This window comes from Gavia stellata, chromosome 22 (genome assembly GCF_030936135.1).
Source record: "Gavia stellata isolate bGavSte3 chromosome 22, bGavSte3.hap2, whole genome shotgun sequence".
NCBI lineage: Eukaryota > Metazoa > Chordata > Aves > Gaviiformes > Gaviidae > Gavia > Gavia stellata.
Genome location: NC_082615.1, coordinates 9,934,535 through 9,962,257, shown reverse-complemented (window position 1 = coordinate 9,962,257; position 27,723 = coordinate 9,934,535). Strand labels below are relative to the sequence as shown.

At 36.0% G+C, this 27,723-nt stretch overlaps 1 protein-coding gene across 4 annotated transcripts; it reads right to left on the bottom strand.

Annotated features, from left to right (window-relative positions):
• Window positions 1-21: 21 nt before the first annotated feature.
• On the bottom strand, window positions 22-27,623 carry RHOT1 (ras homolog family member T1). Of its 4 annotated transcripts, XM_059828341.1 has the most exons (21): window positions 27,532-27,623; window positions 23,683-23,741; window positions 21,447-21,528; window positions 20,226-20,269; window positions 19,365-19,418; window positions 18,946-18,998; window positions 18,289-18,397; window positions 17,600-17,701; window positions 16,123-16,221; window positions 15,601-15,709; window positions 14,539-14,659; window positions 13,550-13,634; window positions 13,013-13,158; window positions 12,296-12,396; window positions 11,916-12,046; window positions 11,446-11,529; window positions 10,564-10,683; window positions 10,026-10,228; window positions 8,539-8,661; window positions 2,662-2,805; window positions 22-1,171 (listed from the first exon to the last, which is right to left on the bottom strand). In XM_059828341.1, exons 1-21 carry the CDS (start codon window positions 27,566-27,568, stop codon window positions 1,054-1,056), a joined length of 2,124 nt encoding a protein of 707 aa, XP_059684324.1. In that variant the 5' UTR covers window positions 27,569-27,623; the 3' UTR covers window positions 22-1,053. The 4 variants fall into 4 exon arrangements, with proteins under 4 accessions (XP_059684324.1, XP_059684325.1, XP_059684327.1 ...); XM_059828342.1 differs by lacking the exon at window positions 2,662-2,805; XM_059828344.1 differs by lacking the exons at window positions 2,662-2,805; window positions 8,539-8,661 and having other exon boundaries at window positions 23,683-23,737; window positions 27,528-27,623.
• Between the last annotated feature and the right edge of the window lie 100 nt (window positions 27,624-27,723).

The following is a 27,723-nucleotide window of genomic DNA, read 5'->3' as shown; positions in this document are numbered from 1 at the left end:
GGAGAAAAATATAAACACAAACACAGTACACAGTTATTTTATTGAAATACTTGAAAAGGCCAGCAATGGAAAAATAGGTTTGTCATGAGGAATTAATGTTTGATTTACTCAATCATTAAAAAAGCTGTGTCTATAGGTAATTCTAGCCAGTTACAGAATGCACTGTGATCCATGCAACTAATATTCTACAGTAGAATAGGCACTGTGTACTATTTTAGTTTTATCTTATACACAGCTTTCAACAGGTATGATTGACAGATGTGAGAAATTAAACAGCAACACTTTTCAAATTATAAACATTTATAATATACAAATTTGTTCATCTGATTCATAAGGGTTATAAAACACAACATAGTGGAAAATGAAAAACACAAATTACACACACCATATGAAGTTGATCTGGCAGTTTTTGAAGTTTACGTTTTTCCTTTTAAAAGAAACATCAGACTGCTAAACATGTCACTGGTCATGTAACATACAAAATCATAGGCCAGGACAGCAACAATGACTTTTTCTTGAAATACATAGTTAGTGGGGAAATTTGTTCATCAGTTAAAAAGGGTAAGAATGAAAATCACAAATTCTGCCTGGTATAGCTTATAGTCCAAAAAGATTAAGTCACTTCAGATGAATGTGAAATAAATAAGCAATCCTTGAGGAAGTATGATCCTTGAGTTGAACCTACTCTACTGAAAATGAATTTTGACTATACACTAGTATGTCACCATGGTGAAACATCTAAGAACAGTATTTTGAATAGCTTTTTGGGAAGCAATGTCTTACTGCTTTAATATGTACAGGTTATTTACAACAAATTCCCTTTTGGCCTCACAAGTTAAGCCATTTTAGCTGGCTGTTAAGATGCAATTCTTTTTTCCACACATTATGCAATACTGTAGTTATAACTATAATTTAAAATTATCTTATGCATGAATTACAAATATTAATAAAGTAACTCTGCATATATAAATACTTCTAGCAGAATTTAAAGCATTCAGAATGTACATAAAAGGGTTTTTTTATTTGGTAGGGCCAGATGTGCTTCTTCTCAGATCATCGTTGCTTTAATAATGCTTTGTACATAGCAAAGCCCAAAACTGCAAAGACAGTAGCACCAAAACTTGCTCGGAGCCAAAATGTAGAGCTCTTGAGGTCCGCTTGTGTCACATGCCTAAAATTTAACACAAATACAAAATCAGGTTAATTCCATGACAGGAATATCAGACAACTTATCTTTAACTACTCTGCTTTTGGAAATTCATCACTACACTTGTCACAGGCAAGCAGCTTACAATTCAGCCTTACGAGTACTTATACAGTCATTTTACTTTTCTTAAAAGCTTAGGATTTGATCTGCAGCCCTGATCCCATTCGTAGATCTCACTGAAGTCAGAGAGCTCACACAACTGAAGAGAAATGCAGGGACAGATCATTAGTCATGAATGTGGGGAGAGCAGTGTGTCTTCTTTGAGAGTACCAGCAAGCATTCAGAAAAGGAAAACAAAAATAGCTAGCAAATAATTAATAACCCGCAGTGAGAACAACTCTGTCCAGCAAAATCCTTTTTTTTTTAAATTGAATTTGTGTATTTCTGCTTTTCCATGAAAAGCTTTCCAGTCCTGTTGAATATCTACTTATACTTCTTCCCCAAAAAAAGTTTACTGACAAGTAGCAAGTAATATTTTTCCAAAAGCTAGAATTGAAAGAAGGACCATTTGTAAATCCCTTTCTTCCCATTACAGTCACAAGAACATCAATAGAAACAGTCATCCAATACCAAGCTGAAAGCTAAGAGAAGTGCTAGTGAAACAAGCAGTGACAATGGCATCAACAGAAAAAGACAAGATGTAACAACAGTATGAAGTGACTGCATGACATAAAAAGCCACATCTTGCATGACAGTAGAGACAGCCGATGACCCAACTCTCCCAAATACTGCAAGAAGTCTGTGAGCATGCTCAGTTAAACACGACTAGCCATCCTCAAAAGTAGTCTCAAGTATGACAGCTTACCATAAAGCAGGAGCTACCGTTTAAAACAAGTTATCATAAATGCCATAATTCAAAGCACAAGAAGGTCCTAAACAATAGTAAAGGGTTTTTTTGTTTGCTTTTGTTTAAGATAGAACTTACAACAGAATTTCACTAGCCTACATATTTTAACCTGTATTAATCATCATGGGTTACTCAGTGAAAGCTGCAGGAGTATTAAATACAAGGAGCATACAGAGATCCTAAGCGTACACAGTGCACAAGAGAGTTCCTACGGTGTGAACTGCAGAGCTATAGCATACAAGCTGTTTAATAAAGCAGGAATTGTCACTTGCTATCAAAATACACAAAACCAGTTTAGGATATTCTTTAGTAGACATTTGCAGGAGCAATATAAGCCATATAGATAATCAGTGTACTATCATACCACATGCTGAAGAACAGGCTCCTTGGTGCACAAACACACACAGCTGGTCTCTAAAAAATCCTAATCTTATTTAAGAATATCTTGCTGGGTTATGGAACAGATCAAATTCATGAATTCCTGCAAGCATTAGTTCTTCTACAGATAGTTTTGACAAACTCTCCGCAAACTAGATGTCAAGGGGTTTGCTGAGGGGAAGAAAGGGAAACAGTAATGGCAAGGTCACCTTAGTTTGGCTGCTGTTACCTGTCTTCAAGTAAACGTGGACCAAGAGATGACTCCATGAAGATGGAATCTTCTACAAAGTTGACGGCGTGCACCTGCTGCATAATACTGCTCTCCTCGTCTGCTAACAGCATGGCCCCCAACTCATCTATGTAGCGTCTTAACCTTTTTACACACATGCACAGTTTGCAGTTCACAGCATGGCTCAACAACAGCAAGTGTCTCAAATATGCTCAAATTACAAAGCTCAAAGAATTTATAATTTTTAGCCATCTAGCCACTGATTCTTGTGCAGTTGTTAAAAACTTATGCTTGGGGTAAACCAGAAATAAATGGAGTTTCTAGTTTTGATGAGCTAAGTAAAAAACGAGGATTGTATGTAGCTAAATGCCATTGCTTTAAGGACAAAGAAAACGGCTTAAGAAACTGAATCTCTTCCCACTCCATCCCCAAAGCCTCAACTTTCACGTGTCAACAGGGTACTACTGCAATACTCCTGCACCGTACGCACGAGCTAGAGTTCCTGGGCTAAACACCCTGCAATGGCTTCAACACATCAGCCCTAAAACTGACAAGATCTCATAACTGCTGATAATTCAATTCAATTCAAGTACTTTATCACTACTAAGAGCTTTAGCATTTGTGGGGTTTTTTTGGTTTTAGTAAAAGACTATAAAACACTTGTCTTCAAATCTGTAAATTATAAAAATTATCTGTGTATGTAAAATAAATCATTTGTATGTAACATGATTTTAATAGATTATGTGACAAGCTCTGTTGGGCAAATATTTGTATAACTAACAACTCTCAAGTTTAATTTGGTTAATTCAAATGCCCAACTATTTGTATAATTTAAAAAGCATCCCTTTAAAAGTGCAAATCACTGTTTAAACTGCAAATGAATGCTTTTGCATTGCCTCATAAAGCACTATCTCTCACATCTAGATTTTCTGATTCCTATCTATAATTTGCCTTATTTTGACTTTTGCACACATCTATATTTAATGGTATGCAAGAAACTTGCTGAGTATGCTTCATCCTTTTAAAAACAATTAATATATTCTCAGTCATGATAAAACCTTCTTTTCAAGTCTAAAGGGATAGTAAATTGACTCTGATCCCTTTTCTAAGCCTAACAGTAACTGACTCTTTCATTTAAACAAAGGAACTAAATCAAGGCAGGGATTTGTCTTATAACCTCAAGGAAATCTACTGACTTCAATAAGAAATGATTAGGGCCCTCTGAACATCTCAGCCCAAAAATCCAATGTCCAAAAGTACTTACTGAAATTCAGAACACTATGGATGTCTAATTGCTTTACAACTTTAAAAAAAATTCCAATTTTTCTTCCTTAAATGTTCCTTATGCTGTCATAAATTCCATTTTTGCAACTTTGATCCCTAATACTGTTTAGCTGCCATTAAAGGGGAAAAAAAAAAAATCTATCTGAAATAATAAAAATGGATCAATGTTCATTTCTGGCACAGGTTCTTTGACATGAAAGTAGCTATAACGCAGAAAAACATTTCTCAATACTTGCTGACAAATTCTACCTCTTCAGTAAATAATGTTCAAATTTAATGTCAGTGTGGTTATGTTTATGAAACTAATTTTCACCAGTAGCAGAAATTATTACTGTCTTCTAGTAAGACAGTAACTCTGAATTAGAAAAATTACTTTCTCCAAGCGTTAAACTTTTATATGGATGTGCACATACACACACACAGAGTAGTAGTTAGGACTCCATAAATGAAGCTGTATTTGAAACTCTTGCTTATTAGTAATAACTAGGTTTCAAACTTCCCATATAGATTCATGTGTGTATTTAATCATATAATTAGTTCCACATATATAACAAAGTCTAGAAATTTTGCCTTTGGTATAAAATTCAGATTTTAACATGCATTTTAGAAAAAAAGACTGATTTTTATTCAATCTAGCCTTAATAGTGAGTCAAGTAACTCGTCACTTGCCGAATAATATCTTTGAAATCTGTACAGTCTTTCTTTTAAGAGGCTTTAACAACTCACAAGAAGTTTGCAACATGCACTTATCAAGAGGTTAACTGAGCATGCCTGTCATGGTTACACACAGCAAATTTCTGAGTTATGGGCCAATACTGCCACTTTTCCCTACGTCAGCAGCAGAAGAATCCCAGGTCTGGGAAGATTTAACCTTAACTATAAAAGTTCAAAAACATTCCTCTATTTTTTTAAAAGCATTTTAAAAGCACAGTGGTGAGGCCAACAGGCTAGTCACATGGCTACTCACACCAAAATTATAAGCAAGTGAATGCAGCCAGCAAGCAGCAGCAGCCTGCTTTGACAGACAATAGGTTCCAACAATAAAATATAAGCAACTGAATTCCAAAAACATCGCGTAACATGCGCAAGCTGCTGCAGCTTCCCTTCAGGCACATATTTTCCTAGGATGCAAACCAACTCCAGCAGTCAGAATTTCCCCCATGCATTAGCCGTCTAAAATGTGAAAAGCTTCAAGTGCGTCTTATTATCTACAAAACCTAAAACCAATGTAAAATACCAATTCAATACATTCTATTTGGAAAGAAATCAGGGGACGCAGCTTTGCAAACTTCTACTCAGTATGGGGTGTTAAGTTTAGAGGAGAAAAATGGGTAAGTAAAATACTGTTATACTGTCCTAATTTTGGGGACATCTAACTATAGGGATAGATTTCTGCAATTAGATTTAATGGCAAAATACTATAGTTTTGAAAAATAATCTGTGAACACTGCACATAGTGAAAAATAAATCCTGGGTTATACTCTTACAACTTTCCCATTATTACAGGAAAATGAAACTATTGTCTTAACTTTAATTTCACAGAAGGAAGGTTTTCATAGAAAAAAAAATACTCTTACAAATAATTCCTGAAACCACCATGTTTTATATGCAAGTAGAACTTCACTTCTATTGCACAATATTTAAAAACTTTAGAAGAAAGAAAAAACATGCTCTGAGAAGTCTCCCTCACTGAACAACACAATTCTCATGCATTAGAATTACTTTGAAATTAACTTAGCTGACAGAAAAATGTCACTACTATACAAGCAAAAAGCAACAAGTGAATGATTTAAAACCAAGAAAGCAGAAAAACACACTTAAAATTGATGCTCTAGAGTTTAAAAAAAGAAAAAAAAAGAAGCCAAAAATCCAAGCTTATAATTAAAGAAAGGGTTAGAATGACATAAGCAGAAACCTTGTTTTTAAAAAGAGGTAAAACAATGTAGTAAAAAGAGATTAAGTGCCAGCCAGACAAATACAAATGAACACCTAAAGGAAAGAACAAATTAAAAATATAAAAATACTACAGGATAGTAATAAGTCTCATACATGCATGTATGTATAGTGCTTTGAATGCAGTGCCATCTTCCTCAAAGAACCAATAAAGTGTGATCCTGGGTAGTTCAAACCAACAATCCTGTTCCTGCACAATAAACATCTCCAAACTGAACTTCCACATTTGTTGAACTTGCCTTTCTGATAGCCTGCAAAGCCTCGGGAGAGTCTTTGAAGTTTGGCCATAGAAGAGAAACTGAAGGTGGGCATGAATAGGTTTTTCAGTTGCATAGAGGCAATGTTCTTGCTTTAATTACTAAGGTGGGAATATTCAAATGTGATATTACATTTTGCCTTGGTAGCAGTGTTGAAGCATTACTTAGGACCAAATAATACAGGAAGGGTCCAATCTGAAAAATTTCAGTTTACCTACTTCCACTGCTTAAAGCTTCAGAATAGGAAGGGATCAAGAAAATAAGTACCCTTGAAAAACCTCCTTTACACATCAGTTACCTAACTTTTGCCCAACTACCTGACCGAATGGTAAGCACTTGTAAAGGCAAAATAATGAAAGTTATATAAACTAATTAAATCAGAAAATACTTCTTGATTCAAATGCTTTCCCTAATCTAATCACAAATCATGAGATTAAAAACGCATCTAAGGAGCTAACATTTTTAAACAAGAAAACCACCTCTACCCTTCTAAGTGTACAATTAAGAGCTCTTCCCTCTTGCTTACAGATATCTCATCTCTACTACACATGCAGTTACACAGTAGTCCATGCACTGAATGGTGAATAACCTGTGGCAATGTGTTCAGTGAGGAAACACCCTTGAAGAGCTAACTAGGAAGAGAGCTGGTGAGATGAAGTGAGCATGCTGGAAACCTGCAACGAAACCTAGCTACTAACTGAATGACTATAGATAGAGATTCCAGCAAATAATTTTTCCTTTCTGTAGGGTCAGTGGAAAAGTCTATGAGTTGTCCTTACCTTGAATTACAGACTTTCTTAGGCAGTAGTAGATTCCTAGCTTATTCCACACTATCTAGTGACAAGGTGTGGAATGACAGCCTCCCAAGACTTCTCATAAAAAGATTTCAGTACCTTGAGTCCTTGACAGTATTTCAGAGGGATGAAGTGGAACGTCTAATGCAGGACTCAAAAAAACCACAGGCCCAGACAAGAGAGAAACAAGCCCCGACAGCTAACCCATGTAGCAACCCACAACCGTTCCAGAAAATGAGGATGCGTTATGGAGGTGATTTCAGCCTCAATAAGAAAGAGTTGGGATTTTCTAGTAGTGACTGCTGAATGAAGTTTTAGAGCGACAATATGCAAAGAGGCTGCTGTTTCAAAGGATTTTTGTCTGAGGGATGACTGCTGTAGAAGAGATGCAGCATGAACAGTCTCGCTCATATTCAGTCTTTTCCTAAGCTAATGAGTTTTTCACCCTTCTCTGAATTCTCACGCTGTGGTTAACACTTTCATCTTGGATTAAAGTGGTATTTCACAAAGATGCTCAATACTGTAGGTGGGTATATCAGTAGGCCTCCTATGTGTGTGTAACTTGCATTTAAAGGAGACAGCCACTCTTACTTGGAGCAGCTACATCTGAAAACAGTAAAAAGTGGTAACATACATGGACCAGCAGCACATCAGGATATTCTAACCATGGCCTTCAAATAAACACATTTATCATAGTTGCCTCTAAGAATCACATTTATCATATACACCTCCAAGAAGGCTATAAAGGATGGAACCACTACACTACAAAAATTGTTCGGTTTGAACTCCCATTTGCTGGGGTGAGATGACAAGTGCTGAGGTGTTAGTAAATCATGTGTGTCAAAAACTGCCTGCAGTACACACAAGGCAAGGTATAGCACCATTTTCAAAGCTGAAAACCAGTTATCTCTCTTTACCAATTGCTTTTTCCAAAGCGTCTGCAAATGTTTAACCATTTACCACTTCTTACATGTTGCGTTTTATTCAGAGAGGAATTGGATGTTAAAAGCTCCAGATTTTTTTTTTTTTTTTTTTTACACAAAATACCCACTCTTTGTGCAAACCAAGCATAACACACACACACAGAAATTCTATGAATTCCCAAATATTGAACAACTAGCAGATATAAACATGTAATACGTTATATGATGTTGCTACAGTCAAGCTGTGCCCTTATGAAAATATTTGTGTCACTGGTATCTAAGAAGCACTACCTCTAATCAATACTAAACAAACCTACAATGTCTCAAGCGAGAGACATTACACAGATTTATAGACACTACTTAACGTCCATTACCAGTTCCCTAAAAACACAGTCCTAACTTCTCCACAGTATTTTTGCAATCACTAAGTGCCTGAATCAACTACCAAATTGGTAATGTTTCAAAGAAATCACTGGACTAAGCTCAAAAGACCAAAAGTACCTTCAAATTAAACAAAGTTTGACAATTTTATGACAATTATTAAAGTATCTGCCTATTTAGTGGATATGGAGTGAAAAATCTGCAGTATATAAGGTTACCAATTGCTTTTTCAAAAAACCTTTATTTTAAAAGCACACCTGGTACCTAGTAAATAAAGTTAAGGACCTGTTAAGAACTGCAGTGAAGAGTTTGTTCTTTACAGATTGCAGCAAGTCTGAGTTGAGGAAGTTCTGACAGATGCAAAATGTACACCTGTTGCAGGCGCACATACAGCGTAACCGGGCATGGCTGCGAAAACACACAGAAGGACAGGAGTTGAAATCTTGCTCATAAAATCAGGTGCAGATTAGGACTGTGCCACAACCAAGTGAGATTTAGGAATAAAAGGTACATTTGAATGAGTAAGGAGAGGAGAAAAAAAATACACTGGGGAAGCAAGGGTACAACTACAGCTGTGCAGAACTTTAAGGTTAGATGTTCTACGTCTTGGACATTTTGGCATTACCACCATACACAGATCTTAATAGCAAAGCACAAACATGAATGAAAATGTTTGCTGAATTTATTTAAGTTTGTAAGGAAAGCATCTAAAGGCTTCTGAGTATCTCTGCACAGCAATAGATAACACCCCTTTTTCAAAGGAAAGTAAGCCACATTTTCTAACACTTTGAATGCACGCTTTACAAAGTGACAGTTGCCTCTACTTTTCCCACCCTAACAAACACACATGCTTGAGAACTAAGGGAGAAGCAGGAATATTGATATGACAGACATTTGGTCAGTGCTACACTTTAGTGGTTTCCCAGTATTCCAGCGCTACAAAATAAATACAAGAGAACAAAACCAAACCAAAAGCTTTACAAATCTAATCCAATAAATTCAAATATTTAAAAAACATCCTATTATTTTGGGTGAAAGTGACATTAGTGCTATTTAATTTAAAGCAAATGTCAGCTGTCATACTAGACTCCATCTGCTGTAATATTTATGTAGTTCATCACCATATTAAAAGCTCCACCCACCAAAAAAAAGATGCAAAGGGAGCTTAGCAACAGTGAGATGTGTAGTGAAGAACGTGAGCTTAAGTATCTTGTATCTGAAGCCCAAAAGGTGTTTATACAGAAATTCTATTAAAAAAAAGGTAAGATCTAGTCGATTAATGAACTGAAGCACATAGTAATGAACACCCATAAAATAAAATAGTTTCAAGCAGTGCATTGGGGGAACTGTTGTTCACTGATCTGTCATTACTTGTACACAACTGCCAAGTTGAGCTATTAACAAGGATTACAGCACAACTTATTCACAAGTATCTCAAAAATACCAAAATATGAATACTGACATATTGAGTTATACATCCACAATAAGGACCAAATAGAACCCTACATATTTGTTGGAATTTGCAACACGAGCTGGATTAAGTAGGGTATTCTTTAAAAATACCTTAGCAACAACAGCTGACACTGATTTCTATGTTGCATATATACCAATTTTTTTAATCTGAAATAATTTGAAAATTCTACTCAAGTCACTTATGTCTCTCTGTTGCTAAATCTCAGCGAGGCAGTCCCATCCTCGTGGCTAACGATGACATGCAGTGGTATTGTGCGTGACCCATGCAATATGAAAAATGTAACAGTTCAAGTACTTACGGATACATTGCCATAGTTGTCAGTTTTACAAAGATATCCTTACTCGGCACATCAACAGTATTACAAGTAAAGGCTTGAGGTGGAGGCATTTTGTGTTTTTTGCAGAATTCAGCAGGAGAAATACTATATTCCTGTCTAACTTCATGCAAATCGGACTTTGCAGCTACCACTAAGCATGGTATTCTGCTATCCATGAAGTGCTGCTGCAAATTTAAAGAAAGAAGTGAAAGAAACAGTATATGATACATTCGACTGGAACAGCCTGAGTTGAACTGTTTGCAGCAGCATTAAGATATATTCATTGCACTGAAGTCAGGCATTTCTAGAAGCAGAATATTTTATGCAGACAAGTAGATGTTAGCTTTTTATGAATAACAAAACTGCATTTTTAATGCATCAGCCATATATAACCAGCACTCATAAATCAAATGTCTTTTAAACACTAGAACTTGTGTATAGGACCAGTAACCAACACTGAGTATTTTGTCAGTGAGAAAATATATAAATGTAAAGGTCTGTATATATAAACTATACAAACCTTAAAAATCCTGGCACAGTACTCAAAGGACTTAGGGTTACTGACATCATATACCAGGCAGACAGCATCGCATACGGTCTCAGCATCAGTTAAAAAATCAGAGTCGCTGACATCATGTAGCTGAAAAAAAAAGGTGGTTAGAAAGGGAGAAAAGCTTTGTCAGTATGCAGTTAAAGGAATTTTATAACTTTCTTTTTCTCATAATTTTTATGGCTCATTTTTATGTATCCTTAGAACTAATGGACTGACAATAGGCAGAATGAATGAAAAAGAAATAGGAGGAATTTACCATAAACCAACACATATGAGCTGTTAACATCACATCTGCAGGCAATCACAACTTCAGCATAAAAAGTTACATTTACTTTAACACAAAATCTTAAGATTCTCATAGAAACTGGCATTCATCCTATAGAGAAAAACCACAGAGCAGAAGACTAGCTCTTGGAAAACAAAGAAAGGTATCATATTATCATAAAGGAAAACTACAGTGGAACGAGCTTTAAAGAAACTATTTCACCCACTGAAGATTAACTTTAGCCATCCTAATCACCCTACGTGACAGATTCTTTACTGAATAGGTAGACTGCTTGCTGATAATTTATCATATGTTATAATTTGAGGCCCTGCAGCAGAAACATAATGGACTGGGTTCTGTACAATTCAGGTCAAGGTTTCAAAATACAGGTCCTGAACAGGTTCAGTTTAAAGTATTAGCAACATGTAAAACCAGAAGTTATATGAACCAGAAAAGGAGAGGGGCAATCCACATTTATGAAGAAGAGACAATTAAAACAGAGATTTGTTTGCAGAAGGTTCTGAATACTTCACTGAATTTTATGATTCACCAGTCTTATGCAAACAATAATGAGGCAACCTTACCAGCAAGTATTTTTCCTGTCCATATACATAGACTGTATTAATGGCATAGTAAGATTTGTGTTCTGCACGTATTTGCCTCTGTCTCTGAAAATGCAGAATTTCATGTTAGACCACAGCAACTTTTCCCTTTCAGTTATATTTGAACAGCTGTTTTACTCCATTTATTAATGAATGAAAATTACAGTAATCTTTAGTTTATTTTGCAAGTACATCCATAGCTATAATCCACGATGTACAAGTAATTAATGCATACAATAGCCATTTGTCTATTTGCTAAAAAAAACCCAAAAACCAAAACCCAAACAAACCACAAAAAAAAAAAACCCAAACCCCTCCCCAATAATTCTATATTCCCTCATAGAACTCGCCAAACTCAGTAATAATCAGTAAAGCTCTATGATCAATTGGTTTTGCTGTCTAACCTTAACTGAAAAGCATATAAAGGTGAAAATAAGCAAAAAGTTTCTTACTATTAGATTTCTTCCAAGAAGAGCCTGAAGAACTCCACTTTTCCCACAGCCTTTCATTCCAACAACATTGCATCGGAAAACATTTCTCTGAGTCTGTTTTTTTTGGAGGTCTATCTTTTTATCTCTTGTCACTTTTGGAAAAAAAAAAATATTTTTCACAAGATGTACATGCATGTATGTATGTGAAAACATGAAGTAACTGTCCACTTACATTAAAATGCACACAAAACAATCTCTCAAAAATACGAATTTAAAGGTTTGACTTGAACAGAAAGTAAAAGAGAATGTAAGTGAAAAAAGACAAACCATTTGTTTAAACAATTTACTCTTGAGCAGATTTCTAAATTTAAATTCCTAAGTTGTACCAAATTTTTTATTACCTGTAATTGCTGACGCTTGAGATTCTTGTTCTGCAAGTATTGAGTAGCCTAAATAACCCAGGTACTCCAGGCAACGCTGTACATCTAAGTATGTGGTTAGTCTAGCAGAGGGGACAAAAAGAAGCTTCTAAATTGTTAGCACCTGTGATACCAATTCTCTACGGTACTGAAATTTTTTTCCTCCTATCTCCAGATTGACATGATAGTATTCCTGGCACTATGTAGTACTGAAGGACAAAAGCACTCTGAAGGTAAATGGTGGCAACTTCACAAGTCTTAATAGTCAGCAAAACACTATGAAGGCAGTACTTGCTGAGGCCTATCAACCTACACCATATTTTTTTTCCTCAGCAAATAATGTTTTCCTCATTTTCCATATTTCCAATAGGAAAAAAACCCTCATTATTGAACAACGTTATTCATGCCATCTCTAAAGAGCAGAAAAACAGAAACAAATATTTCAACAAATTTCAGGGTGATTTCCACATTTAGAAGACACACTTCTTCATAGTTAGCACTAAATACTGCCCAAATCCTGAACAGGTTATAACATTTGTCTGAAGATTAGGCCACTGGATGACTATAAAAACTTGACTGCTTGGGTCAATTTTCAGCTATTTAACTTCCACTCTTTCAACTAGGTTTTTAAGAGGAATCTACAAAAGCATTATCATACCCAAAGTTCTCAACTATTAAAATGTAACGTATCACACTTACGTCCACTGAGAGAGAAACCCCTGGTATGTAATCCATCCCCTTTCATTTGTACAAACAGTGTTGTTAACATCAGGTCCCCATGGCATATAAGGGAAGACTTTGAACAAATCTTTCAATTCATCGGGAGACAAAGCACAATCTCTATCCTGAAAACAAGCATACAATATCAGACATAAATCACTTAATTCCTGTCTATTCTAAACTGATACTTTCTTGCTGTATGCTTGCAAGATTCAAGAAACTGGCTATAAGAAACTGAGCTGCTTTCTTTTTAATCATTGTTCTTTTCTTGTTTTTAAGTAAGACTAAATATATGAGCTAGTTAAAAAAAATTCAGTAGTACAACTATGACTGCCAAGTCTCCTTGTAGACAGAATTATAAACAGCAGGCTAGTTTTGACTGCAAAGCTTAAGCCAGAGCCAGTTTCTGAATGAAATGACACAATGACAAAAACACACTTTTCGCTACCAAAATTGCTAGCAAGCTAAGGCTCTTAAGTATAAGGACACACACACACAGACAAATTAAAAGCTTACCAAATCATGTTTATCAAAAATACTTTGAAGAAACAAGTACGCATGATGATTTAATTCTGTTGTGCAGTCTGGAGGAATTTTTAGCCTGTTTATTGAAAACAAAAACAAATACAGGAAGTGTTAAGTGTGTTTATGAAACATAGAATATTAAAACTCAAAATACAGACTTTTTGAATTACATTTGGTATTTGACCTCTCTTTAAAGAGATGAAAGCACATACTTTTTATTAGGAATTCTAAAATTATGAGTGAGTGTCTTTATATTACATGATATATAGCTATATAGTGATCAGGTTTTTGTTTGGTTTGGTTGTTTATTTTTGGTAGGTTTGTTTGTTTCTTTAATGGAAAATTAGCATAGACTCATAGAATGGTTTAGGTTGGAAGGGACCTTAAAGATCATCTAGTTCCAACCCCCCTGCCATGGGAAGGGACACCTTCCACTAGACCAGGTTGCTCAAAGCCCCGTCCAACCTGGCCCTGAACACTTCCAGAGCTGGGGCATCTACAGCTTCTCTGGGCAACCTGCTTCAGTGCCTCACCACCCTCATGGTGAAGAATTTCTGAAGAATTATGTAGTTTCATTTTTGAAAAGAAGCCACAGAGTTAGTTGATCTCTTAATTTATTAATTTGGGCATTTTCAAATGATTTCAAGTGCTATGAAAATACTGACAAGCCTTTTCTAATTTGTTGCCCATCTGAGCAACCGCTCAGATTTATGTTCCAGTTTTGTATTAAGAGTCTCTTCTGCAATCTTTCTTATAAAGATAGATAGCAGTGCATGATTTGGCACAAGAGACCGGAGTTCTTCCTTCGTAGTTTTCAGTCAGATGAAGATTTTGGCTGGTAGGTCATAAAGTAAGGGAAATACTTGACATAACAGTGTGTTAAATAAACACACTACAATAACTCTCTCCTCCTGCCAAAGCAGAAGGCAGCATAAATTATATGCGTGTAAGTTAAAGAAAGCTAAATAAGTGATACATACGGAGGAAACAAGTACTCTGGTGTAAGCTCTAAGTCATCATCATATCCAAATCGACGTAAAACAGTCCAAGTTGTTTCATGCCTTCCTCGCTGAATGAAAAGTGTGTGTAGAAAAAGAAAACCTAAAAATCAAATGATGAAATCTTAAGGCCCTGAAGTGCTTTATCTGCTACAAGTATTTTTAATAGAATCAGACTGAAAACAAAAAAGCTTGAAATACATATTCAGATTTAAAACCTCCTGGGTCACATTACAGCATTATCTACACAGACCAAAGGTTCAGAAATCATGTTATTTGTAAAAGTGTCCTTTAAAGAACTGTTTCCTTAAAACAACCCACTCGGTTTTCTGTTGTTGTTTGCTTCTTTCAGTACCAGCATTTTAGAACACAGCTGTATGAAAATAAAGACAACAATATTTTCAACGATTTAAAATAGTAAGTCTTAGCAAGAAGCCTGGAGAATAGTCTCATGGAAGACTACCTTTACTTCTCCTGTACCAAAATAACTGGGTAGGATTTTTGTTTAGCACTTTCCAGGGCTTAATGAACACTGAGATTTCACTGTTTAGTAAGGCTATGCCTTAAGATTCCCACTCCTTATAATTCCTCACAAGTCCTATGGCATATGTAAACTCCACAAGCAAAGCAGTTACACTGATGCCCAGAAAGAGAACATTTTTTCTCCTTTCACTTTTGCCATATGCTCTAAGCAAATCTGTACAACAAAGCTGTTAAAATGTTGACAGACACCACACCTTGCTGACAAGTACTGCAGCCAGTGAGCCTAGAGACAAAATACAGATTTATCTAGGAGACAATCTCTTTTGGATCAGTATACTTATTTGGATTCCAAGCTCTGTAACAAGAAGTAAGAAAGAACTTATTTTATTTGCCCCGTTATTCCTCAGTTTAATCATCCTTTGATATCATACTGCCACGACACCCAGTTCTTGTAGTCTAAAAGAAACAAGATAGATATCATATTCCAAAAGAGTAGCTTTTTTATGTAAGTGGTTATCAACTGCATAAAGACACATCTTTTAAGAGTTAAATAAGGCTTACCTTTTAATGTTAATCCATTATCTGCAACTCCATCACTTAGGTTTTTCCTTACTACATTCTTTACATCTTCCAAAGCTTGAGGTGCCAGTGGTGTATTAAAACAAATTCTCTAACAAAAACCAAAAAGAGCATGTTAGGTCCACTAGCTACTAAGCTGGACAAATAGCATGTCCTGTATGAAATAGAGCCTTAAACGTTAGGACAATCCAATTTTAGTGGAAAGAAAGGTGTACAAACTTTATTTTATTTCGTTTTTAAATACAAGCATTTGGGCTTGTACATTTAAATAGATTTTTTTATTTTGCTCTTGAACTAAAACTTGAACAATGTTTAGAAATAAAACTAATACCATTCCTGTTTTTACAGATCCACTCTTTTATGCTGCACTTGAGACTTTCAATATTTAGACCCGATACCCTTACAATTCACCTTACTACTTTTCCTTCAAAAACAATCACTTGTTTTTCTAGAATTATATAGTTCAACTATTAACCATGGTGAAAAGATAAACAAAAGAGTTACCTGAAAGAAGTTGAGCTCTGCATCGTTGAGAGTACCATCATTATCCTGATCAGAAATTCTAAAAATGCGAGTGAGTGCTTTAATACAGGCAGGTTTCATCTAAGGAATAAAACAAAGTTCAGTATCTTTCTAGGCTTGAATATAGAAAGACTACATTGCATGACATCAGGCAGCTAAATCACATGAAAACAGATACTAGCCTTCATTTTACATTTTTAGAATGGAGACATTCATACACATAAAAATAGAAAGCAAAAGGAAACAAAATCCTGATCTAGCAAATTTATATCCATAAATTTAAAGCAATTATTCCACACTAAATGTCTTTCTATTCAACTATTAAAAGAGCCTCAAGCTCTTCACAAGCTGAATGTGGCACTACTTAGTTATTAAAAAAAAAAAAATTTAAAAAAATCAGTTCTCTAAATTCAGTCTTATTGCTACAGAAAGCTTTAAAAAACAACCAAATGATTTTTTTTCCCCAAAAAACATTTTTGGTGGGGGAAAAAAAAAGGCCTTGCAATTCCAGTGCCTTGCAAAAATAAACAGCTCTAGAACTACAGTCAACTCTTTCTAAACAAGCACACTATCTCTATTCACCATTTCAACTATGACTTCAGAAGGCTTCAAACATCAAACACTAAAAATCTTCACAGGGCTCATTCATCTACCAGGCAAAGCATTGATCATATGGACTATCTCTATGACAAAAGAATTGCTGGGATACCTTCCAAGTATTCTCTCCCAACAACTACAGTGATGATGGACTCTTCTCTTCATAGAGGTCACACAGATTGCATAGAGATTGGTTTTGGAAAACCAAAAAGATTTCAGCACAACAATTTTATCACAACATTACTAACTCATAAAGATGATTCTGATGGAAGAAATCAAAACAGGGTTATTCTCTGGTTCTCTACTTAACAAAGTTATTTATGATTGAAGCAACTTCCCTACTGCCCAATACTACATGGGAGTTACGTTTAGAAATTTTATTTGTATTTGCCCATGAAATGAATGTTTTTTAAAAAAAACATACTCCTCCATAATATGCTCAGCTAACTAACCATGATACTTAAAACCAGCCACATCACTTTTTTCCTATCCCTTTTGCCAAAGTCTCACAAGATGCTCAGAAAAGTTCTTTCCCTTAAATCAGGTCAAGTCTGGAGTATTTTCCCTGAAATAAATGAAGCTCCTGTGAAACATATATCTAAAGGAGAATGGAATCAAACACAAGATTTTGTTCACATTACATTTGGCTTAAAGCCATTACCAGAGCTTCTCATTTTACTTAGCAGTTCACATGGGCAACAAAAAACTGTCTTTTATATTATAAAATACAATGCTTGACATTTGGAGTTGGGGTGGTGGTAACAGAACACACTAAGAAATGCAAAATCCACTGAAAAGGAAAGAACAGGAAAGTGATTAACTCCCCCCCCCTTATTTGCTCTTAGAATCTATGTATAGATACCTCTTTCTCCTCTGGGCAATAAAGAGGACCTGTTGGATGTAGAACAGCTTTCTGTGCATAATAAAATAGCTCAGATATATTCTTCAAGTTTTTGGCTGAACACTGAAAGAGAAATCCTTACATTGATTAGTTAGTTTCTTGACTATTTGGCGATTTCTTCTGAAATTTAAGTAAGCATCAAACTTTTAAAGATGTAGCCCCCTCTTATGGGTACAGTGCTGTTTTGGAAAAAAGACATCTAGCCCCTGTACCTGGTCAGTAATTAATAAAGGAGGTCTTGCTACAATTTGCTGTCATACCAAGAACAGAAATGAAAAAGTCACATCTACTTTGAAAAAAAAAAAAAAAAGAAAAAAGAGAGGCATGTCCACACATACTAATTCCATTTTTAATACTTTACAGACACCTGTCTGGCTTAATATTAAATTTAAAACAATTGCTAAAGGCAAGGATGTGAGGAGGCTCTAAATATTAGAAGAATTTGACAGTAACATTTGATCATACAATAGTGTAATCTTCTCTAAAGAAAATAACATATAAACTCACCATGATAATGACCTATATTTGAAATATTTTATTTTGAACAAAAAAAAATAAAAAAATCACCTTTTCTGTTAAAAAGTTGCCACACATGCTTGGCAAGAATGTATTTTATGTTACTCATTCTAACTTCAGATAGTCTTGCATACCTCTACACATGTTTCTATCTCTGTATATTGATTCATAATGGGAAGGATAGTTTCCATACTGCTATATTCCACTAGATCAGACTTGTTCCCAACTAATATAAGAGGCAGCCTGAAAACAAAAAAAGGTTAAGAGCTTTAAAGACAGAGGGATAAAAAGATCTATCTTAATTTAGCATTCTACCTCCCACCAGAAGCCATTATATTATTTTCATGATGTAATTAAATACCACTGGCAGCCAATAGGCAAAACTAAACAATAGCGGTTTTAAGTAAATTGTTTTGATATACACTTAGACAGAAACATACTTGTTGACACTACAAAAAACACACACTTAAACACAAAAGTAACTAATCATATTGTTATTATACAAAACCAGCATCAGTAGAAAACCTATACAGACAATGTAGCCAAAACTAGTTATACCATAACAAATATAAACACACCTGGTAAAAGCTGCCCATGAAATTAAAAATCAATAGCATTGCTGGCATATGTAACAGACCTACATACTTTAAATCTCCTGTTGCTTGGACTTCTTATATAAACTTCAAGTTTAGAATTTTGTTTTCTTAAACAATTAACATCCTCAACACTGTCCATTGATACCCATCAACGTGCAGCCTAATCCACACTTCTCATCTTTACTTATTATGCACCTGCTATCTTTGTCTGTCCTTTCGTTGATGAGAGGAATCCATCGACTTGTTACCTAAAGTGGGGTTAAAAACAAACATGAAAAATGCATTTTCAAATTTAATACGACTGAACTGTACACAAGTTCTACTACAATGGCTACTGCTTCTTTCCCAAGAAGGCACATATTTACCCACAAAGGAGAAAACAAATAAAAACTGGAGTTGATTAATGAGCAAGTTTCTCAGATGACTAAAATGACTGAAAACTCAAATGTTGAAATGGACCAGAAGCAACCATACATCTGTATGTTCTCTTAACAACTTGATCTCAAACACCATCTTACGCATTTTAAATGTCTAATACAGTTTTCAGCTTGCCAACAATTAACAGTGCACAAGTTACATCTCAAGCAAAAACTGGATAAAATGTGTTACCATACCTTATCAATAGAATTCTTGTTGTTAACAGCATATACTATACAAATCACATTTGCCTAAAATGAAAAGAAAGGAAAGGCATGGAATTCCACTGTCCAGAGTCTCTAGAGCAACAGAGACAATTAAGAACCATACGCAACAACATCAGAGTAAGAACAGTTCCACCATTAGTCACAGACTGTGTCCCTGACTTGTTTAAGCTATTTGTAGCCTGAACAACAGCTTAAACCAAACAATTTATATGTTGAGAAGTGCCAAAAACCATGTCTTGTAGTGTGACATTCACAGCTTATGCTTGCAGAGAGGCCTATGCTACCAAGAAATCCAAACTGAAGAATCATAATTTGGAGCCTCCACTCAAGTACCAAACTAAGTGCCAGAAATGGAACATAACACTGTGACAGACTGTACAGAAAATGTGCAAAGGTGCTCAGAAAGAACTGAAAATAGAAAGCAGAAGGAATTATAAAATTATCAAGAATCCCCTACTATTCATAAATGCAATAGTACAACACAACAGAAAGAACCGAAATTGATCTTTCCAGGGTAGGATTATTTCTTTACAAAAACTGTCAATCCCTTGGCCTACTGATTAAAAGATACTTAGGTTCTGTGCTTTCCCTTGGAAACACAAAGCTTAAGCTCAATTCACTAGCACAGTGGCAGTACCTACTTTTCTTAAATAGAGGAAGGTTTACTATAGCACAGGGCACAAAACAAAATGAAATGCCAAGCAAGAAAAAGCAAGAGAGGTTGGGTTTTTTTCAATTCAAACTGAAGCCCATCTAATGCAGAGAACTTAAAAAGGAAAGATTTCTCCAGAAGCAGAAACTATTTTCTAATAAACACTAAAATACACTTACCTGTGATATTTCATGGTAAAGCTGCTCATCACTTTGCTCTGCTTCTGCATTCAATAGAAGAAGAAAAACTTAAGTAACAAAACTGAAAAACTTAAGTAACCGAACTAGGCTATTTCATAATGCTCGTAAGACAGCCTTGTGAAAGCTCTTGTTATTAAACATCTGTTTATAAAAAGCACTGAAGAGTGCTTCTACTGTAACAATAATGAAATTGATCCATTAACTTGAAAGACAGAAACAGTCTGTTGCACACAGTAGCTATTTTAAAGAGGAATAATTACATTTGTAGACAGGTTCTCTCTGGAATGAGTCACAGTTTTCATTCCCCTACATTTATCAACAGCCCCTTCCTGGGGTAATAAGTAGTAACATTGCTCTATAATGTAAACTTTTACAACAGAATATGACATATGTTCATTTTATTACAGTGTCTTTTTTTTAGTGAGACCAAGCTTCTGTTAACCGAATCTATGAAACACTTCATCCAACAGGAAGAACTCACTCCACATAAATTTAAGCTCAAGTCCAATGAAAAAAACGTGCATTATTTCTTCGTTGCAAATAGTTAAACACACCAAAGATATTTCCTCAGCAGTGGTGGGAGAGAGAAGATAGGAAGAAATCTGCTAACGTGGCCTAATTCTCGGCTTCTATTATAAATGGCAGAAGGATTTTTCTAACTGTTGCATATATTTACGATAGCATATGAACCTTGATACTGAGCCTATTTATCTATTCAGTAAGGTCAAGGAGATTAGAATATATCAAAAAACAAAAATACAAAATATGAAACTGACACAAAAGGATAAGGTGTCCAAACTTAGAAATTTACAAAGACACAGATTATGAAGTATGTAAAGGCTCCTGCATCTTAGTAAATTCTTCACTGAAAGAAAGAAAAAGTTTTGAATTCCATGAAAGTATCCACTTTTGTCTGAACCTGTAAATACATCCATCACGCAAGGAATACTAACTTCACTGGAATATTGCTATGACTGTCTTTCATGAAAGTACCAACAGCAGTTAATGTTAGGCTTTGAATTAGTAGGACCAGCCATCATCATCTGATTTAGTTTTATCTCATGAGTTTCTCCTTAATCTAGTCTTTTCCTACATGTAGCTTTGGTCCCATACCAGTATGACTGTTAAAGAGGCTATTGAGTTAGATAAACAATTCCACATCAAATCAGTCAAACAGTAACGGTATTGTGTAGTCCTTACCTGAATAATCCACTATGTGGGTTGGCACTCTTTCAGGGGTGACATCAGCTGGAATCGTGATTTCTTCAGCTCGTGGTGGAACCTTGGGTTGTAAAGAAACAGCAAGAAAAAACCTTTAAAGACAATCCAGAAAATCCAGATGGTCAAAAAGAGTTGTACACTATAATACAGCTGCCAATTAGTCAGCTTTAAATAGAACAACTTAGTAGTAGTTCAAGTACTTTGTTGGTTTTTTTTTTGCAATGTACTGAAAGTCACTGCTACTTTCTCATTCTTTGTTAGTCTGCTTACTGAATAATGAACTTCCTGCATGCTTTGTAAGAAAGCAATGCTGTTAAGGGATTCAGTGAATGCTTCTATAAAACTCAAATTCACTATACCAAACCATTTATAGAGAACTATTATAACAGTGAAAACTATAAACAAAACCTGAATTGCAATTTACTGTAAACAAAAACATCATATAAATAAAAGTTCTAAAATTTGGGGGGTTATCAAATTCAAACAATTACTTCAAAGGGCTACACATTCTTTAGCAGGAGAGTAACGTCAGAGTTAGCAAGCCATTATTGACAAATTAATACTGTTTAATCTACGTTTAAACGTTTTAATTTTTGCACAAGATATCCTGATCCTACTCTCACTGAAATCAGTACAAGAACTATCCCTGCGAACAGTGCATGAGTTGTTAAAAAAAAAAAAAATTAAATATTCAAGATACGGCAAACGAGCATCACAGACAAAATACAAGTCAGGTTATGATTACGTAAAAAATGAGACCAGTTCCTTGCTTCTGACAGAGTGCTAAACAATAAGTTCAGAAAAGCCTGCAAAGCAAAACATGATACTAATAAAATGTGTGTTCTGCAAAATACTTTAAACTAGCTATGGTTGCTGGCCATTTTTTCCAGAGAACACTAATCCATATTCAGGAAGACTCAACTTAAACCTAATTTCAATGAAAACTTCCTGCACAGCTATTTATTGTCTTTTACCTGCTGACCCTGAACTTTCATGATACTTTTGTTTTCTTTTAATAAAAAAAAGGAAAAAAGAAAAGCCAATCACTGGAAGAATGGCTCTTTGTAAAGCTTCAGGCTCTACTTACATCTTCATCAAGAACGATTACTGATAATACCCAGTATATTATACAGTATTTCAAAGACTGAAGTTTCTGTTACACACACCCATGTAGCTCTGATCTGCATGACTGACCTGCAGGAATTGTACATGTCTCTTTCAGCAGTTTATATAGGATGCAGTATTTTTTAAAGTTATTTCTGTAATTTCAGGCATATTTTGTGTTATATATCAATGATGCTTTTTCTCTCAACATTAATTGAGAGAAATAGTCTCGATTATACAGCAGGAAGAAGCTGAGAAGTGAATAGAGGCCTACACTTCATTAAATACATCAACAAACAACCTGTCAAAGGAATGGGTCCCTGAGCAGTTTAAGAACAGAAACTGGAGCTCCTTTTTACCTGCAAGGTTGGGAACTAAATTCAGTTATGTTAACAATCTAATCTTCACTCATGAACTGTGGTAACCTACTGATTTGCATTAAACACAGCGCAGTGTAGATTCAAAGAGCAGCACATGATGTCTATTTTAAGACTTGTGATCAGAAGAAATAAACATTCATGTTTATATGTAAAAAGCTTAACTATTTACAGCAGCGCAGTTCTTTTTAGGGTATAAAGAGAACTATGTGCTGTTTTTTTTAAAAGGAATAAAAAAGAAGTAGCTTTACTTTTATTCTGGAAGATAGCAGTTACGAGTTTTAGGTATTTTTTACTTTAAAAGAGTCAGGAAAACATTCTCTAAGAATTCTCATTCATTTTGCAATCTACTTGCTCTTTAAATACAATACTCAAAAAAAATTTCAGCACCTTCCCATTTATGAGTCTCTAATGTTGAAATATGCGGCCAGTTATGACCAGTTTCAACCGCTTAAAAAAACCCTAACATTCCTCAGATATAAAAAAAATAGTTTAATTAAGCATGTGAAAAACAAGAAAGACACTTAGATAAAATTTAAATTCCTAATCTTCACGCAGAGGTATATTTAAATTAACCTACATCACTCTTCCAGAAGTCATCATTACAGTTTTAGACTTTATTTTTTTCTAAATAGGAAACATTATTTTAAAGCAGAGCCTATTAACTTACTCTTCGAAAAAAATTATGCAAAAGGATAGAAATAAAACATAGAAAACAAATAAGGATGCTCTACCTCTTCTGGAAATTCTTCACTGACAAGAGACATAATTAGTGATGTCTTCCCAACTCTGGCTGCAAAAGCATTAAAAACAGAGATTAGATAATTTGGTTTTGTTACACTCAATAGTTGCATTGCATCTTAAAATGGGAAGTATTTTAAAAACATTTTCCAACTGACCATGGTAAAGGCTTTTTATCTGTTTTTTAAACATACTAAATACAGATGACAGCAATTCTCTCATAATTCTTTTATTGTAAAACTTTAGGATCCATTTCACACTTCTGCATTTCATCCAGAGGGGAATCAAATCCTGCTCTGTCTTACACAAAAGAATTAGCAGGTTTTAACCTTAATACAGAACACTTAAGCAAACAAACAAAAATTCAAAACAAACTGGAAATGTATTAATACAACTTAATAAATAGAAACAAAGAAAGCACACAGAAAGGAATTTAGGAATTAACTATTTTTATAGTATTCTTGATATGATGATTGTGCTTCAGTCCTAAACTACCAAGGATAAGAGCTGGACAAGAAGACATGGCTCTATCATCAGTGGACAAAGTTGCCACAAACTAGTTTGATTACTTTGAAAGTGCAAGAGCATGATCTCCTTGAGACAAATGAGCTGTCCCCCACAAAAAGCGAAAAACACGGCAAACCACCAACCCTTCTAAAGTCACAGTTTTCTTAATCCAAGAAAAAGAATAATATTGTCTCTGCTTCAATATTCAACTGTATTCAATCAAATAAATGACTCAGTTTACCTGCAAAGTTCAGACTTCTGATATCACAGTTGGATTGCTTGGTTTTGAGAATCCTTAATGTGGCCCTTTAAAATTAGGAGTTAGTAACTTTTCTCAGGGTTCCCTTCTCTCTAAAAACCTTCATCTGTCAACTTCCTGTTCCTTTGAAAGCCCTGAAAAACTATTAATGCTTTGTTTTCGAGACATTTCTTAAAAAACAAAATGTTCCAATTCAAGTATTATCTGGGATTGTATATTTCTGACAGCCCTCAATTCAAGCAAAAAACTATTTCATTCTGGATGTATAGCATCTTCGCTAGCACGCATGTTTTACCAGCCAAGATACTGCTCGCAATCAGTCAGTCAGAGCCTGCACCACTGTTCCTACCAAAAACAATATAAAATGTCACCAATTGACAGAAGCTGTTTTGCTAATATCACTGCATTTACACTTGTCTATTTAATTGTATATAATTATGAATATGGGAAGAAGAAGAAGAGATGAAATTGTAAGACTGATTGTTTTTGTGCAGAAAATGCTATTACTGAACTGGTGATCTAGTCAAAGTACATTCAACTTATCCAAGTCTATTTTTGGTATAGTAACAAAGGGCCTTCTGACATCCAGAAAAAAAAGCTTCTCTTCATCATGGCAAATTAAAGAGTAGTTATTACAAAATTATGAAAAGCAAAGAAAAAGTTATCCTGGGGAGGAAGACTTTTCCTTAGGGAGAACAGTTGTAAATTTTTCACCAGTGGTATTAGCTGGAGAGCAGTAAGATGCAGGTTTCTTACCAGCAATACGGTTGTGTTTTCATCAAAGATACTCATATGAGCTAAAACCGTAATTCACGCTGCCAGGTGTCCTCCTGCATAAACTATGTCTTAAGTTTCATCCTGGCAGAATCAAAAGAACTTTAAAAGCTCTCCTATTTCCATAGATAAGTACTTTCCTGATAGGCAAGTAAAGTTATTAGATAATTACCGAAAATGGTGCAGCATATTTTGCATCTGACCAAGTCAGCTTCAATTTGAAACAGTGAGAAAACATGTTGGCTTTGAGATACAGAAACTCATTTCATTAATGTTATATGACTGAAAATAGAAGATTATGGATTGCCGGTTAGTAAAGACACTCACTATTTATAAGCTTCTGATACAATTCCAAGTGTTCTAGAGCTGTTTTTTATGAAAACCCATAGGTTCAAGTGTAGAGATTTGGCTTATTTTGCTTGAATCTAGGTCAACCATTCGCCTTTCGAATTCTGTTTATAGTCTTAGAAATAACAGTCTAAACAATATTGGCTGACTAGAATGAAGAAAACAGCACAGCACTTTGTGATAATTATCTCATCTTTTTCCTCCTATGTAAGTCTTTTAGGTCACGCTGCATAAAATTATTGGCTATTAAAAATTGATGTTTGCACCCTGGATACTAGGACTAAAACAACCTTAAACCTAAAATGTAGACCACTGGGGATAAAAAGGCTGTGTTTTGGAACAGTCTTACAACAAAAGGTCTTCACATGATATTTCAGAGTCTGAACCTGACAGTCTGCTGTTATCATCTTTCAAGTACCACATGGTCTAGACTAACTTGTGGTTTCAGACGAATACATATAACACACATGTATACAAAACAGTACTAACAGTATAACTGACAAGTTTTACTGATTTGTAAAACAAATTTCTCCCTTCTGTTCATTACAATTCCAACAAAAAGATAGTATAAAGATGCTCACCAGCTCTCATGCGTGCCATGTAATGTATGTTGCTATATTTAAGAGACCTGTATCTTTGAAATTCTCAGTTGGACACACTGTGAACTTAGTTGCCAAATCAAAGCACCTGTTACACCTGTACTGAAACCACTGTACAGAGCTAGTTCAGAACACACCATTGCCAAAGAAAGTAAGGTAAATCAGGCATATATTCTGAAGAGGAATTCAACTGTGCATTCAAATGCACAAATACATTTCTAAGTGAACTGAGTCTTGTAAAACTAGCCAAATACAAACTTAATGCATTAACTCTTTCTGCATGGTACCATCTCCCTGAAGATTCCTCTCTAAAGAAATCATGGAGGATCCTTCTAGGCAGTACAGACAGAACGAACCTGCTCTATAAAATAACTGCATAAACTGTACTATAAATATATACGAGGCATTCAAATCTCAAGAAAGCTTTGTTAGCAGTACTACATTCTTAGTATAATTAAGTAATTTTACTAATAACACTTGGTAATTACTCTGTATTCTTTTGTTGTGAGGAACTTAAGCACACTTTTCAAACTAACGAAACAGAACCTCCTTGCTGCTATTTACATCAATAAGAAGCTGCATCTTTGAAAGCCTAGCCACTTATTTGGGTACCTAAGTGTGAACTTAAGGACATAATTTTAGGAACATATGAAAAAGCACAGACCAACCGTAACTTTGTCACGCATGCAAGTATGTGCTGTTTATTCAAGGTCATACAGTAAGCTAACGGCAGAAGCAGGGACCTGGACTCCCTGGCCCTGTCCTAGCCACAAGCCCACAACACCCGACTGACAACCACCTGGAGCACATCTGGCCACGGATTTCCAAACTCAGTAAATAAAGATTTAAGTTTGGTTTCCACACAAAAAAGTTTAAACAGGACATGGCCAAATACAGGGCAAGAATTTCAGCCCAGCTGCATCTCCAGGGACGTCCAAGAAGCACACCAACTCCGCAAACTGACTTCCATCCTGCGCGCTCGGTATCCAGCGAAGGGACGCGAGAAGCCGGGAGCTCCCGGCCGAGCGCCCGCGCAGGCTGCCGCGCCCCCCGGCGCGTCCCTCCCGCCGCTGTAATCAAGCACGGAGCGACCACGGAGCACCCAACCCCGACCTCTGCCAGCCACGCAGGGCCGGGGCTCCCCTCCTCTCCCGGGCGCCCTGGGCCGGGCCCACCGCCCCAAGGCGAAGGAGCCCGGGCAGGAATGAGGCACCGCCCGCCCCGCAGCACCAGGCCGATCTGACAGCCGGCGGCATGGTCACGGCAGCTCTCCCTCACACCAGCGGCCCCCGCCCTGCCCCACAGCCGCAGCCCCCGCCCTGCCCCGGGGCCGGCCCAGCCCCTCCCGCACTCACGTTCTCCCACCAGCAGGATCCTCACGTCCTTCTTCATGGCCCCGCTCCCTGGCCCCGCCGCGGGGCGGCTCACATCGGGCTCGGCGGGGGAAGCGGAGCCGCTGCGGCCTGGGATCCCCTCACACCGCGACCCCCCCCGCGCCGCCTCCTCCCCGCCGCGCAGCGGGCAGTCTACGGCGGCTCGCGAGGGAC